Here is a 16,330-nt window from a genome sequence, read left to right on the forward strand (position 1 = left end):
AAAGGCATTTAGTGAACTACAATCCATCCTGCTTCGATGATATTTACAGCTCAAATGTAAGATAAGATTTTCAACTTTATGTCTTCATAGCATGAAATTAAATTTATAAGGCAAAACAAGACAATTTTACAAACAGGGCACATTTCATACATTGAGACAATTCAAAGTGATTTATATAAGAATGTTTTAAAAAAATAATAGAGCATAGAAAAATTTAAAAGATTAAGATTAATAAATGCATAAAAAATAAAAACAATAAAATACATAAAAAGTCAGTGCATTTAAGAGTCAGAGTGCAAATTGACAGCAGTTAAAAGAAAGAGGTGAACATAAAAGTCTTAAGCCTTAAGTAGCCAGAGCTGGGACACATCTGAGATCTTCTGGACATTTACTCCAGCTGTGTGGAGCATAAGTGAATGTTGCTTCACCCTGTTTTGTATAGGAACACAAAGCAGACTGGCCCCTAATGACCTAAGAGGTCAAGGGTTCACAGTAGCAGGATTCTGAAAAAGCTGTAGCTGTGTTCATTGCTTTTACAGACTGTAAAGACTGTAACAGTAGTCTAATCTACTCAACATGAAAGCATGAATTACTTTTTCTAGATCTTGTTTAGACATGTATCCTCTAATTCTTGCTATTTTCTAAGATGATAATTAGCCGATTTTATAATAGACTTGATGTGGGAGTTCAAATTTAGGCTTTAAAGAAAAGACATCGAGATGTGCCAACAACTTTCAGCCTTCCTTCTTTAGCGCTAAAAACAATTAGCTCAGTTGTCTCTTTCTTTAGTTGAAATTTTGGGACATCCACTCAATAATTTGGTCCATGCACAGACACAGTGACTCAATAGGGGCACAGTCACTTGTTGACAGAGCTATGTATAATTGAGTGTCATCTGCATAGTTGTGGTAAGTGATATTGTTCTTATGCATAGCGGGGGAACAGAGAGGTTAAATAGAGGTCCATGAATTGAACCTTGAGGTACTCCACACATCTCGCCAGCTCAGAACCTTAAGCTATCTAAGACTTTGCTGGACAGTCCAATCCAGTTTTCCAGTATTCAATAGTCAACACTGTCAAAAGCAAAGACTGAGATCCATTAAAGCAAAAACTGAGATTGATGAAAAATGAACAGAACTATTTAAAGCTGAAATAACTGTTGTACTACTTCCTGTTTCCATCAGGTGAGTCCCACCTTTTCTTCAACAGCATCTAAAAGAGATCACAGAAAACTTGTGTAAAGTTAGTTGTAATTATAAATCTGAAGTCAGCCTGTTATTTATCAATGTCTTTATTAAATGTGAGAGGATCTAACCTGACTGTAACTTCACACCAGGTCTTCCTGCTCCTCTGTGTCTTGTGTCTGTGCTGCAGTGGTGGTGTTCTCATAATCAGGACCAGAGTCTACCTGATGGAGAGAGGGGACACAATGAGACTCAAAGACCCTCATTCATAAAACCTGGATATAATTACATTTTTCCATCATGCCTAAAACTCAATTACTTGCTGAAATGTGATATGGCCAAATATATTACTGTATTTATTAATAATTAATAATATTTTTTAATATTTTTTTTTTCTTTTTCACATCTGTTTCTCATCTTTTTCCTGAGCATTATGTGTCAACTTATGATGACTGTGATACAGAGTGAGTCTTGTAAGTGTTGTAGAGCCTCTCTGTCTCTCACCTCCATCATCTCTACAGCTTCATTTGGTTCAGTGTTTAAACTCAGAGTTTTCTTCCTCCTGGATTGAAACCAAGAACAAATACAAAGTTTAACAAGATGAAATTAATAACACATTAAAACTACAAGTCTGAAGAAGAAAATAAAACAGCAGTGACTGAATTGATGGGTTTTTATTATTTTACCTCGTCCACACACAAAAGACCAGCAGTGCAATCGGCATCAGGACAATCAGAGTCAATTTAATGATATTCTTAATTCTTACTAAGTTCCCTAAAAGTGAGACCAACAGAAGAGAGATATTATCAGTAAGGTTACACTGATGGATGAGTTTTCAAAGTGATGCTGTCAGTCAGCCAGTGTCGTCCATGTGCAATATGATGGAGGTCTCAGTACACAGCTACAAGAAGTCTGGAAATCACAAGATTTTGTCACACATACACACACATTGCTAAGTTCTGGTGCAGTGATAATGTATATATGTGTGTGTGTGTGTGTGTGTGTGTGTGTGTGTGTGAGTGCAACAATGAGGGTTTAAAACTTACACATCACAACAGTCAGATTTAAGGTGGAGCTATGACGTCCTCTTGTGTTCTGAGCTTCACAGTAATAATTCCCACTGTGTTCAGGTCTGAAGTCAGTGATGGTGAAGATCTGTCCTGAAGCTTTTGGTGAGTCTTCATTCTCCTTGTACCAGGTGTAATTAGCTGCTGGGTTAGCATCACTGCTACAGGTCAGAGTCACTGAACTGCCCTCCACTATCTCACCAGAGGGACTCACTGACACAGAGGGAAGCTTTGGAGGATCTGGAAGAAAAAATATACAGACAAAATTCATTAATATTAGCACACAACTTACTCTAAATTAAATGCAATATTATTATTATTTCTCCATGTCTCCATCTTAATCATAGACTAAATGAAATGGATTCTTACAGATGTAAGGTCACATGAATAATTTTATCCTATGTTTGCTCGAAGTAAAATCAATCCACAAATCTCCACTTGTAAATCCACTGTTTGCCTAACAGACCTGTTTTCTATGTTTTCTACTTACACTGGACATCTATAAATACATCCTTAGAGTCTAGATGTCCGTGTTGATTCTCAGACTTGCAGTGGTAGATCCCTCTGTCCTCAGAGCTGATGGAGCTGAAATGATAAACTCCTTCTGGTCCTTGAGGCAGTGTTTGGTTCTCCTTGTACCAGGTGTATTTAGCTGCTGGGTTAGCATCACTGCTACAGGTCAGAGTCACTGAACTGCCCTCCACTATCTCACCAGAGGGACTCACTGACACAGAGAGAAGCTTTGGAGCATCTGGAAGAGATAATTTAATATGAGTTAACTATAAAATCAGCCACACATGGAAATAGTGAATAAAACTTCTCCATGAACAACAACTGAAGCATCTCAATGAACTCTGACAGCAAACTGTGAATGTGAAACACACACAGCTTAAGAAAACATTTGTTTGCAGAAAGACTGTTTTTAACAGACTGAAACCATTTTCAATAAGCTGAAGCCTTTGACTCACATTCCACATGAATAAAGATGGATTCAGACGTCCTCCTCCCCAGCTGGTTCTCAGCTGCACAGTGATAATGTCCAGAGTCAGAGGACTGGATGGAGCTGAAGACAAGCTGTGCTTCTTTGTTGACCAACGGTTGGTTCTCCTTGTACCAGGTGTAACTAGCTGCTGGGTTCGTGTCACAGGTCAGAGTCACTGAAATGCCCTCCATGATTTCATTTGGAGGATTCACTGACACTGACGGCACCTTCAGAGCATCTGGAGGAGAAAACATCGATATGTTAAAAAGATGGAGAAGCACAGTGAGTAGTGGAGGCTGACTCTCTCCTGGGCAGCCCATATTGTTATGATGGATTCAATAGTTTTGTTGGTTACATCGTGGAGTGAACTCACACACTGAGGGAGAGCCGTAACTCTCATGTCCTTTTAAAGCACAAGAGATCATGTCTCCAGGATAAAACCAGTCTTTATAAGAACTTTCCTCCTCAGTGATTTTCTCTCCATTCTTGAACCAGACGTAGGAAAGACGACCAGCTGGACTGCAGCTGCTGAGACACTTCAGCTCTGCCTCAGTATAAGACTGTTGGGCTGTTATTATTCTGGTGAGCTGCACCTCCAGAGCTGGATACAGGAGGAAGAACCCACAATGTTATTGGTTCATATTTAAAAAACAACAAAAAAAACATTTGTTGGAATCAGATATATTTTCCGTACTACTCTCTGATAATGCACCTTCACATCGTGTTTGGAAAAACTCTATACTATGATTCAGCTACAAGTCATTTATAAGAACTTTCAGGCTGTAAAAGTGGTTGAACGTTCAGTTGAAATAATCTTCCTGATTAACTACAGAGCTAGTTGATAATAAAACCACTACTTACAGACAACCTTTAATGTTGCCTTATTAGAGAGTGACACAAAAAAAGTTTTACATTGTATTGCTGTTTGTCAGTTTGTGTTGATCTGTACCTGTGACAGTCAGAGTTGTACCAGGTAAACTACTCTCCCATTCAAAGTTTGGTGTTTTGAATTTGAAGTGATACTGGGCTGAATCTCTCTCTCTCAGGTCAGAGATTCTCAGAGTGGAGCGTCCTCTCTCTGCATCAAGAACCTGAACACGACCTGAATACTGGGAGTCTTCACTAAGGTCCTCAGGCTGTGAGGGATTCTGCCAACGACGACTATGTTCAGGACTGAACCAGAATTTTGATTCAACATTTTCATCATCATCACTGTTGTAAGAACAAGAAATGTCCACTGATGAGCCTTTGAGGGCACAGATTCTTCTGTCAGTGTAAGTCACTCTGTGGCAGGATTGACCAGAGACGCCTGAAAGACAAAACAATTTTAAACACAACTGTTAAAACTACATGTTAAAAGACAGAGCTGTGTTTTTGTGGTCCTATAACATTCAACACAACAATAATGGTGTTAATATACATTTACATTTAGTCATTTATCAGACGCTTTTTTCCAAAGCGACTTACAGAAAGGGGAACAATCAAGGTTAAGTGTGATAAGAAGTGTTAGCGCAGCAATAAGTGCTAGTGACGATTATATATATAATATATATATAAAAAGAAGAAACTAAGTCCTTCATATAATAAATACATGCAGTCATGGTACAGTGCAGTAGGTTAAATGTGCCATCAGATGGTGTTATGTAAGTGGAAGACTGAAGTAAACTCACACACTAAAGGAGAATGGAAATCCTCATGTCCTTTAAGAGCACAGGAATAGCTGTCTTCAGGATAAAAGTAGCCTGAAAAAGAAGGTGTTTCTCCCCCTGTTATCTGTCCACTCTGATACCAGATGATGGAAGGACGTTCAGGTAGATGACAATTGCTGTGACACTTGAGCTCTGTTTTGCCGTTGTGCTCGATCACCTGGACCTGTAAACCTGGTTTTGTAAAGAAGGAAATATAATTTTGATTCATACATTTGTGTAAATACTCAAACACTTTCACAGTATCTACACATGGATGTTAATTTTTGTCCCTTGTCCCAACAATATGTGGAGAAGAGAATCTTATCTCAATGACACTAATGATCTAATTACTAATGATCCAGAGCTTCAGAGCTGGTCTCCATCCAGGGAAACAAGCTGGCTTTGGCGCCATCATGTGACCTAAATGTGAACTTTTGGTGGTGTGATAACAACTGGTCACTGAGCAGGAAGAGGATGAGAGTCCACCTTCCCTAGATGACTGTGTTAAGTGAAAGCCAACAGGAGCAACACACACAGCTGTCTGAACACCAACCAACAGCAGTCTGGAGAAAGATCAGGGACTCACATCCTACAGTAATGGTCATGAGAACAGAGAAGAGAGGTAACATCTTCCTACAATATAGAACCACTTGTTATCATGTGACCAAAAGTTCACAGTGAAGCTGAGAGTCATTAGTAAATAGACCTCAGACTTTAGATTATCTTCATCTTTCATTGACAGAGCTGTTTCCTTGATCTTGAATATTTGTTACAAAAGAAATATTATAAATAAAAACTTTACCTGTGACAGACAAAGTGACTCCAGGTGAACCAGTATATTTCCCTCCTGGTTGGTTTGTTGTGAACCTGAACTTGTACTCAGCTGAGTCGCTCTCTCTCAGGTCTGTGATTGTCAGAGTGCAGGCGTTCTGACCACAGTGATACTGAACACGACCTGAATACTCTGAGTCTGTTCTCAGATCCACAGGTTCATTACCACTAGATTTAGTAAACCAGAGTGTTTCTTTAACTGCAGTATTTATCCTGTCTGGGTATGTGTAGGTGCAGTTTATTTCCACTGTTGATCCTTTTAAGGCACAGATCTGAGGAGGCGTGCAGGTCACTCCCCAGCCAGTCTGACCCTCTATCACTGTAACACAGAGCACAGCAGAAACCACAACCAGACTTTAATATCATGGAGCTGCATCAGTTTGTAAACCTGCAAGAGAACTGAACTAATTCCAATTTTCCACAACTACTTTGGCTCTCACGTCATCGCACTGTGAGCCAATGAGATGACTGCAGAGCTAGGTCTGGAGCCAATCTCAGCTGAGATTGGGCCATGGTGGGGTACACCCTGGACAGGTCGCCAGTCTATCACAGGGCCTAGTCAGTATTAGGGTGTGTGAAATTTTCTTAGACATTGAAAGGCAGATCACAGTTAAAAATACAGGGCGTGGAAACATCACAATGACATCAACAAATAACAAAATTAAGTGGCAACGTGTGGTTCCTTATTTTGAGTTCTTGGAAGGTGTTATCGTGTTCTCACAAACAGAAGGTACAGACATTTGAAGATAAACACTTAAGTTACTGAATCCTTCACATGAACCACTTAAAGCTTCTTTTATAAAGTTCATTGAAACAGCACTAAACGTACTGTGCAATAATACTCATCACTTAAATGTTGAGGTAAAAAGATACTGAGAGATGCTGCACAATAAAAAAATGAGCACTAAACAAGTGCTGATACAGAGAAATGACATGAAAAACAACATTACAACAAAAACATAAATCGTAGAAAAGTGATGATTGAGGCATTTATTCAAAACCGTTTCAGCTTGTTCTGAGTAAGTCTACTTTACTAAATACCGTACAAAGTAAATGTAGATATACAGTACCTGTCACAGCGAGGAGGAGGACGACGACAAATCCACCTGATGCTGCTGTTAAACTCATAGCTGCTCCTCTCATCTCTCTGTGAGACTTCAGAGACAATAAAACACATCAACTGGTGAACAATGAAAAAATATCAATTTTATCAAAAAACAATTCTCTTCTTACAATAGAGAAAGGTGATGTTCCTCTGTGTGTAGTGCAGCGAGCAGAGGGCAGAAGTCGAGCTGTGAAAACAAGACTTCCTTCCTCTTCACATCATTAATATGCATGAAGTCAGTACAAGTCTGACTTCAAGTCATTTTGTTGCCCTGTTTCTAACTTAAGAACAGGTCAGAAGTGGTTTTGACAGGATAAACTTTCAACAGATCCTGAATTTATCTTTCACCTCTTACAAAAGATGATAAATAAAACTTTTTGTCAGGATGTTGCATGAACTGTTGAACCACTGGTACTTAGACAAGTGGTTGTCAAACCTTTTCATGTCAAAAACCCCAAGTTGATATGTAGCAAGCCTGAGAACTAATTTACGAACACTACAGCAAATTAGCATCAAATTTCTTTATTTTCTAGACAAAACAAAGACCTGACAGTAATGTTACATCACTTACTAACACACATTATGTGTATCTTGTGTTTGGAGCGGAGGGGAAATGAAAACTCAGCTGAAGAAAACATGAATACTTTTAATCCTATTGAGACTGAAGTAGTGGTGCACTTCAGCCTCTTGTGGCCACAATGAGTATTGCAATAAAAACACAATTTAAGAGACAAGTACTGTGGCCCACTGGTACTAAGCCTCTATCCCCCACATCACCACAGCCTATGAACACATGAGCATCAACTGTGAGATTCTTACCTCGTGGAAGGATCTGTGTTGAAAAAGTAGATGTAGTGCATGACCTAAACACACACACTCACATATACTGTAGATATACAGGAACTGTCACAGTGAGAAGGAGGAGGACAAATCCAATTGATGCTGCTGTTAAACTCATAGCTGCTCCTCTCATCTCTCTGTGTGACTTCAGAGACAATAAAACACATCAGCTGGTGAATGATGTATGAAAGAAATATCAATATTATCAAAAGAGAAGGTGTTTCTCTGTGGGTCGTGCAGCAAGCAGAAGAAAGAAGTCAAGTTGTTAGATATGGTTGTGTATATAACAAATTATATATACAAATAATATAGTCATTCAATAATAAATTACTGTTTTTACTGTTTTAATTACAATTATTGTGCTTTATTTAACAATGAAATAGAAATACATTTTATGTAAACAACTATATTGTTACTTAATCCCTGTGAAAAAGCAAAGCTTGGTGCTACTCATTGATCTTATTGCTCTTAGCACATGATAATAACTGAAGGAGACTCAGATGAGTGCATTAGCATGTTGATCAGCTCCTCTCTTCTAACAAAGCAAGAACCAAAGCAAAAAAAACAACAAACATGAGGATGTCAAAGAGAAAAATGGTCACGGTTCCCTGAAACAATACAATTCAATGAACAGAGGACGAATGGAATCATGATGTTACCAGTATAAAGATATATAGAACAAAACAAGGTGAGCTGTGTCATCTGTTGTAAGAATAAAGTAAAAATATAAATGATTTGGAAACGTTACAACAGGAGAAATAATACAGAAAATGTAACAGATATTTGAGTGAAAATAAAACAAGGAGAGATTTTTGACAAGATGTTTAAACTAGTGACATGAGGAGTGCAGTAAAAGAATGTGGAGCAAAGATATATTGTATATATAGAAAAAATAGAAATATACTTGACAAGATGTAGGAAATGATTTACCATCAGAACAATGTCTCTTTACTTACATCTAGTGGCAAAGGGAGGAAACTACAACCAGATGAACAAATGCATCTATCATGCTGTCCAAATCCATCCAAATGCAGTTTACTACTTACTCCCAGTGTTTGTTTGTTTGTTTGCAGTTTCATTTATTGGAACACTAGTGGTAAAACTGTACGGGTCGCCACACTTCAGGTGTCTACCATGGACAGTGTTCACATTATTAAGCAGAACAGGGTTTTGCATAATAACAATGTTAACGTCTTCGAAAACTCTACTGAACTTTATATGGAGGGTCTGAGCTTCTTTGGTAGCCCTTTAGAACAGCTCGTACTGTGTTGTACTGTCCACAGAGGAAAATATACACATAATACACACATATTTGCCTGTTGCAGTACGAAAATAAAACATGATGTGAACCAAAAAGAGGATGAACAGGTGGCGCCCAGTGTTTTCTACAGAAAAACTTGGTGGTCGACAGAATTGTCACCCACCACAGAGACCCAGGTTTCAGTTTGTGGGAGCAGTTCCTCTGGCTTGGTTGTGCTTTGGAGCAAAAATAATTGTCTGTGTCCACAGCTGGGAAGCTGGTGAGGGATGACGTTTCACCATTCTTATAACTCCTGTGGATCTGTTGGGGCACCTGCATGGAGGCAGGAGGAAGAGATCTAACCAGAGCTGAAAGGCCAGTAAGTGTTGGGGTTACATTCATCAGGCTGCAAGAAAACATGTCACACAAGTCACATTCACAATTTATGCAGTAATTCATCAGCTCTTTAGATTTGACCTAGTGCATGTTTAGTTAAATACAAAGCTCAACACGACTGCTGTAGGTTCTGCATGAATTAGTACATTTAAATATCAATTAAAATGTAATTTGTGTTGCTTTCTTTGATGAGAGATTTGGTTTAAAACTCACTTTTCCTCTCATAAAAATAATGAAAAAAAACAAAACATACCATGGATGGAAAGTAGACTGTCACTTTTTTTTGCAGGGTTTGTTGACTGTGCTGTACAATGCAGCTGGATCCTCTGGAGCTTCCTGACCTCTGCTCCTGAGAGGGACATAAATTAAATTAGGGGATTCAGAAGATATATATATTCTTGCATTAATGTAAAAGACACAAACATCCCAACAGTGATTATAAAACAGGTAAAATGTGCAAGAGAATAAAACCATGATTCATTGATATTGATATTGTTCTTGTGAGAGGAGCTGCTCACCTCGGGGCTCCACTGCCGCTGTTAAATGTAACAGCAGCGTACGTGACCATTTCTTCTTCTTCCCTCTTTTTCTCCTTGTGTCTTCTGGGTTGAGCTGGTCTGATGTTGGAGTAGACAGCGTGGTCTTTGGAAAAGTGGACACTGGCATAGTGAAGGTCATCCTGCTGCTCACCTGGTTGCATCTGAAGACATTGGACAAATGAGATTTATAATTAATTTTACATGTGTAGATGGTCCTCTGAGAGACAGTAGGTAGGATTTTTTTATTATTATTGTGCTGTTTGTGCCAAATCATTTTAAAAAAGCAATGATGAGTGGGGAAATTTCAAAAGCAACAACTCGGCCTGCATGAAGTCAGTTGTCCTTTCTCACCTGTTCCCTGTCGTCTGGTCCAGGCTCAGATCCCTGCTCAGAGACCCTCCTTTTTCTGATCAGGAACATTTATTTAAAAAGGTTAAACTCTTGTGCTAAACCTACTGCTAAAATGAATACATTTTAAATGATTGTATGAGCAATTATTTGGTGAAACAGAAGTGCTCACATGATCCAGAGGAACACAGAGATGGGTATAAAAGCCAGGACAATAGCAGAGACTGTTGCAATGACTATTAACTTCCATGCTCCTAGAAAAGGAAGATCAAATGAAAACAAACCAAATTAGAGTGTGACAGAAAGTTTCCTTGTATAGTAATAACATGGTTTTACAAACACTGTCTTCAAAATCTTGCAGCCACTCAAAGCCGCTATACAATGTACCAGTCACAAGGGCACAAGGCCATGGGAAGAAAGTTGATATCCCACCTTCTAAGATGTCTACGGCTACCGAGAAATCTGACTCATTTCACACTACAAGCATAGCAACAAGCTTCAACTACTTTTTAAATACTTAGGAGGAATTCAAAGTGGAATGGACCAGGAAAAGTGCTGTAGCTCAAGACTAAGAAAGATAATGTCAAACTTATACTTAAGTAGTTTTCTTTGCCTGGGCAAAGATTTAGGTTAAGTTTTATCTAATATGATGAAGGTTTACTAAATCCAACCCAGACAGTGTTTTGTGATTTCTGACGCATTATGTGTGTAACTTACCCCCCACAACAACCTGGTGTAAGGTGGAGCTATGACGTCCTCTTGTGTTCTGGGCTTCACAGTAATAATTCCCACTGTGTTCAGGTCTGAGCTCAGTGATGGTGAAGATCTGTCCTGAAGCTTTTGGTGAGTCTTCATTCTCCTTGTACCAGGTGTATTTAGCTGCTGGGTTAGCATCACTGCTACAGGTCAGAGTCACTGAACTGCCCTCCACTATCTCACCAGAGGGACTCACTGACACAGAGGGAAGCTTTGGAGGATCTGGAAGACAGTATGTACAGAGACACTATTTATTAATATTAGCAAACAACATACTCTGTAAGTGAAATGGATTATTATTATTATTATTATTTCTCTCGATCTTAATCATAGAGTAAATGAAATGGATCCTTACACATTAAAGGTCACATGAAAAATTTTGTCCTGTGTTTGCTCGAAGTAAAATCAATCCACAAATCTCCACTTGTAAATCCACTGTTTGCCTAACAGACCTGTTTTCTATGTTTTCTACTTACACTGGACATCTATAAATACATCCTTAGAGTCTAAATGTCCGTGTTGATTCTCAGACTTGCAGTGGTAGATCCCTCTGTCCTCAGAGCTGATGGAGCTGAAATGATAAACTCCTTCTGGTCCTTGAAGCAGTGTTTGGTTCTCCTTGTACCAGGTGTATTTAGCTGATGGGTTAGCATCACTGCTACAGGTCAGAGTCACTGAGCTGCCCTCCACTATCTCACCAGAGGGACTCACTGACACAGAGGGAAGCTTTGGAGGATCTGGAGGAGATAATTTAATATGAGTTAACTATAAAATCAGCCACACATGGAAATAGTGAGTAAAACTTCTCCATGAACAACAACTGAAGCATCTCAATGAACTCTGACAGCAAACTGTGAATGTGAAACACACAGAGCTTAAGAAAACATTTGTTTGCAGAAAGACTGTTTTTAACAGACTGAAACCATTTTCAATAAGCTGAAGCCTCTGACTCACATTCCACATGAATAAAGATGGATTCAGACGTCCTCCTCCCCAGCTGGTTCTCAGCTGCACAGTGATAATGTCCAGAGTCAGAGGACTGGATGGAGCTGAAGACAAGCTGTGCTTCTTTGTTGACCAACGGTTGGTTCTCCTTGTACCAGGTGAAATTAGCTGCTGGGTTAGTGTCACAGGTCAGAGTCACTGAAATGCCCTCCATGATTTCATTTGGAGGATTCACTGACACAGACGGCACCTTCAGAGCATCTGGAGGAGAAAACATCGATATGTTAAAAAGATGGAGAAGCACAGTGAGTAGTGGAGGCTGACTCTCTCCTGGGCAGCCCATATTGTTATGATGGATTCAATAGTTTTGTTGGTTACATCATGGAGTAAACTCACACACTGAGGGAGAGCCGTAACTCTCATGTCCTTTTAAAGCACAAGAGATCATGTCTCCAGGATAAAACCGGTCTTTATAAGAACTTTCCTCCTCAGTGATTTTCTCTCCATTCTTGAACCAGACGTAGGAAAGACGACCAGCTGGACTGCAGCTGCTGAGACACTTCAGCTCTGCCTCAGTATAAGACTGTTGGGCTGTTATTATTCTGGTGAGCTGCACCTCCAGAGCTGGATACAGGAGGAAGAACCCACAATGTTATTAATATTATTATAAAAAAACAAACAAAAAAAAACATTTGTTGGAATCAGATTATTAGTATAGCTCTCTGATGATGCACCTTCACATGGTGTTTATAAATTGTAAACTATGATTCAGCTACAAGTCATTTATAAGAACTTTCAGGCTGTAAAAGTGGTTGAACATTCAGTTGAAATAATCTTCCTGATTAACTACAGAGCTAGTTGATAATAAAACCACTACTTACAGAGAACCTTTAATGTTGCCTTATTAGAGAGTGACACAAAAAAAGTTTTACATTGTGTTGCTGTGTTTGTCAGTTTGTGTTGATCTGTACCTGTGACAGTCAGAGTTGTACCAGGTAAACTACTCTCCCATTCAAAGTTTGGTGTTTTGAATTTGAAGTGATACTGGGCTGAATCTCTCTCTCTCAGGTCAGAGATTCTCAGAGTGGAGCGTCCTCTCTCTGCATCAAGAACCTGAACACGACCTGAATACTGGGAGTCTTCAATAAGGTCCTCAGGCTGTGAGGGATTCTGCCAACAACGACTATGTTCAGGACTGAACCAGAATTTTGATTCAATATTTTCATCATCATCACTGTTGTAAGAACAAGAAATGTCCACTGATGAGCCTTTGGAGGCACAGATTCTTCTGTCAGTGTAAGTTACTCTGTTGCAGGATTGACCAGAGACACCTGAAAGACAAAACAATTTTAAACACAACTGTTAAAACTACATGTTAAAAGACAGAGTTGTGTTGTTGTGGTCCTACAACATTCAACACAAAATAATGGTGTTAATATACATTTACATTTAGTCATTTAGCAGATGCTTTTTTCCAAAGCGACTTACAGAAAGGGGAACAATCAAGGTTAAGTGTGATAAGAAGTGTTAGCGCAGCAATAAGTGCTAGTGACGATTATATATATAATATATATATAAAAAGAAGAAACTAAGTCCTTCATATAATAAATACATGCAGTCATGGTACAGTGCAGTAGGTTAAATGTGCCATCAGATGGTGTTATGTAAGTGGAAGACTGAAGTAAACTCACACACTAAAGGAGAATGGAAATCCTCATGTCCTTTAAGAGCACAGGAATAGCTGTCTTCAGGATAAAAGTAGCCTGAAAAAGAAGGTGTTTCTCCCCCTGTTATCTGTCCACTCTGATACCAGATGATGGAAGGACGTTCAGGTAGATGACAATTGCTGTGACACTTGAGCTCTGTTTTGCCGTTGTGCTCGATCACCTGGACCTGTAAACCTGGTTTTGTAAAGAAGGAAATATAATTTTGATTCATACATTTGTGTAAATACTCAAACACTTTCACAGTATCTACACATGGATGTTAATTTTTGTCCCTTGTCCCAACAATATGTGGAGAAGAGAATCTAATCTCAATGACACTAATGATCTAATTACTAATGATCCAGAGCTTCAGAGCTGGTCTCCATCCAGGGAAACAAGCTGGCTTTGGCGCCATCATGTGACCTAAATGTGAACTTTTGGTGGTGTGATAACAACTGGTCACTGAGCAGGAAGAGGATGAGAGTCCACCTTCCCTAGATGACTGTGTTAAGTGAAAGCCAACAGGAGCATCACACACAGCTGTCTGAACACCAACCAACAGCAGTCTGGAGAAAGATCAGGGACTCACATCCTACAGTAATGGTCATGAGAACAGAGAAGAGAGGTAACATCTTCCTACAATATAGAACCACTTGTTATCATGTGACCAAAAGTTCACAGTGAAGTTGAGAGTCATTAGTAAATAGACCTCAGACTTTAGATTATCTTCATCTTTCATTGACAGAGCTGTTTCCTTGATCTTGTACATTTGTAACAAAAGAAATATTATAAATAAAAACTTTACCTGTGACAGACAAAGTGACTCCAGGTGAACCAGTATATTTCCCTCCTGGTCGGTTTGTTGTGAACCTGAACTTGTACTCAGCTGAGTCGCTCTCTCTCAGGTCTGTGATTGTCAGAGTGCAGGCGTTCTGACCACAGTGATACTGAACACGACCTGAATACTCTGAGTCTGTTCTCAGATCCACAGGTTCATTACCACTAGATTTAGTAAACCAGAGTGTTTCTTTAACTGCAGTATTTATCCTGTCTGGGTATGTGTAGGTGCAGTTTATTTCCACTGTTGATCCTTTGAAGGCACAGATCTGAGTAGAAGTGTAAGTCACTCCCCAGCCAGTCTGACCCTCTATCACTGTAACACAGAGCACAGCAGAAACCACAATCAGACTTTAATATCATGGAGCTGCATCAGTTTGTAAACCTGCAAGAGAACTGAACTAATTCCAATTTTCCAAAACTACTTTGGCTCTGACGTCATCGCACTGTGAGCCTATGAGATGATTGCAGAGCTAGGTCTGGAGCCAATCTCAGCTGAGATTGGGCCATGGTGGGGTACACCCTGGACAAGTCGCCAGTCTATCACAGGGCCTAGTCAGTATTAGGGTGTGTGAAATTTTCTTAGACATTGAAAGGCAGATCACAGTTAAAAATACAGGGCGTGGAAACATCACAATGACATCAACAAATAACAAAATTAAGTGGCAACGTTTGGTTCCTTATTTTGAGTTCTTGGAAGGTGTTATCGTGTTCTCACAAACAGAAGGTACAGACATTTGAAGATAAACACTTAAGTTACTGAATCCTTCACATGAACCACTTAAAGCTTCTTTTATAAAGTTCATTGAAACAGCACTAAACTTACTGTGCAATAATACTCATCACTTAAATGTTGAGGAAAAAGATACTGAGAGATGCTGCACAATAAAAAAATGAGCACTAAACAAGTGCTGATACAGAGAAATTACATGAAAAACAACATTACAACAAAAACATAAATCGTAGAAAAGTGATGATTGAGGCATTTATTCAAAACCGTTTCAGCTTGTTCTGAGTAAGTTTACTAAATACCGTACAAAGTAAATGTAGATATACAGTACCTGTCACAGCGAGGAGGAGGACGACGACAAATCCACCTGATGCTGCTGTTAAACTCATAGCTGCTCCTCTCATCTCTCTGTGAGACTTCAGAGACAATAAAACACATCAACTGGTGAACAATGAAAAAATATCAATCTTATCAAAAAACATTTCTTACAATAGAGAAAGGTGATGTTCCTCTGTGTGTAGTGCAGCAAGCAGAGGGCAGAAGTCGAGCTGTGAAAACAAGACTTCCTTCCTCTTCACATCATTAATATGCATGAAGTCAGTACAAGTCTGACTTCAAGTCATTTTGTTGCCCTGTTTCTAACTTAAGAACAGGTCAGAAATGGTTTTGACAGGATAAACTTTCAACAGATCCTGAATTTATCTTTCACCTCTTACAAAAGATGATAAATAAAACTTTTTGTCAGGATGTTGCATGAACTGTTGAACCACTGGTACTTAGACAAGTGGTTGTCAAACCTTTTCATGTCAAAAACCCCAAGTTGATATGTAACAAGCCTGAGAACTAATTTACGAACACTACAACAAATTAGCATCAAATTTCTTTATTTTCTAGACAAAACAAAGACCTGACAGTAATGTTACATCACTTACTAACACACATTATGTGTATCTTGTGTTTGGAGTGGAGGGGAAATGAAAACTCACCTGAAGAAAACATGAATACTTTTAATCCTATTGAGACTGAAGTAGTGGTGCACTTCAGCCTCTTGTGGCCACAATGAGTATTGCAATAAAAACACAATTCAACAGACAAGTACTGTGGCCCACTGGTACTAAGCCTCTATCCCCCACATC

General features: G+C 39.1%; 2 protein-coding genes across 3 annotated transcripts; both read right to left on the reverse strand.

Annotated features, from left to right (window-relative positions):
- Nucleotides 1-259: 259 nt before the first annotated feature.
- LOC139636755 (sialoadhesin-like) lies at nucleotides 260-7,038 on the reverse strand. Its single transcript, XM_071505051.1, has 13 exons — nucleotides 6,986-7,038; nucleotides 6,823-6,907; nucleotides 5,724-6,071; nucleotides 4,904-5,113; nucleotides 4,183-4,542; nucleotides 3,607-3,834; nucleotides 3,220-3,471; nucleotides 2,742-3,002; nucleotides 2,231-2,491; nucleotides 1,871-1,958; nucleotides 1,689-1,746; nucleotides 1,316-1,408; nucleotides 260-1,212 (listed from the first exon to the last, which is right to left on the reverse strand). The coding sequence occupies exons 2-12, from the start codon at nucleotides 6,893-6,895 to the stop codon at nucleotides 1,328-1,330; spliced, it is 2,220 nt and encodes a 739-aa protein (XP_071361152.1). The 5' UTR covers nucleotides 6,896-6,907; nucleotides 6,986-7,038; the 3' UTR covers nucleotides 260-1,212; nucleotides 1,316-1,327.
- A 1,026-nt stretch (nucleotides 7,039-8,064) lies between these two features.
- LOC139636902 (Schwann cell myelin protein-like) lies at nucleotides 8,065-15,948 on the reverse strand. Of its 2 annotated transcripts, XM_071505303.1 has the most exons (14): nucleotides 15,684-15,948; nucleotides 15,526-15,610; nucleotides 14,433-14,780; nucleotides 13,613-13,822; nucleotides 12,893-13,252; nucleotides 12,318-12,545; nucleotides 11,931-12,182; nucleotides 11,453-11,713; nucleotides 10,938-11,198; nucleotides 10,393-10,474; nucleotides 10,224-10,278; nucleotides 9,852-10,033; nucleotides 9,587-9,682; nucleotides 8,065-9,343 (listed from the first exon to the last, which is right to left on the reverse strand). In XM_071505303.1, exons 2-13 carry the CDS (start codon nucleotides 15,596-15,598, stop codon nucleotides 9,607-9,609), a joined length of 2,388 nt encoding a protein of 795 aa, XP_071361404.1. In that variant the 5' UTR covers nucleotides 15,599-15,610; nucleotides 15,684-15,948; the 3' UTR covers nucleotides 8,065-9,343; nucleotides 9,587-9,606. The 2 variants fall into 2 exon arrangements, with proteins under 2 accessions (XP_071361404.1, XP_071361405.1); XM_071505304.1 differs by lacking the exon at nucleotides 11,453-11,713.
- Nucleotides 15,949-16,330: the final 382 nt, after the last annotated feature.

This window comes from Trachinotus anak, unplaced genomic scaffold, assembly GCF_046630095.1.
Source record: "Trachinotus anak isolate AG129_WGS33_773 ecotype Australia unplaced genomic scaffold, CSIRO_AGI_Tana_v1 ptg000019l, whole genome shotgun sequence".
NCBI classification, from domain to species: Eukaryota; Metazoa; Chordata; class Actinopteri; order Carangiformes; family Carangidae; genus Trachinotus; species Trachinotus anak.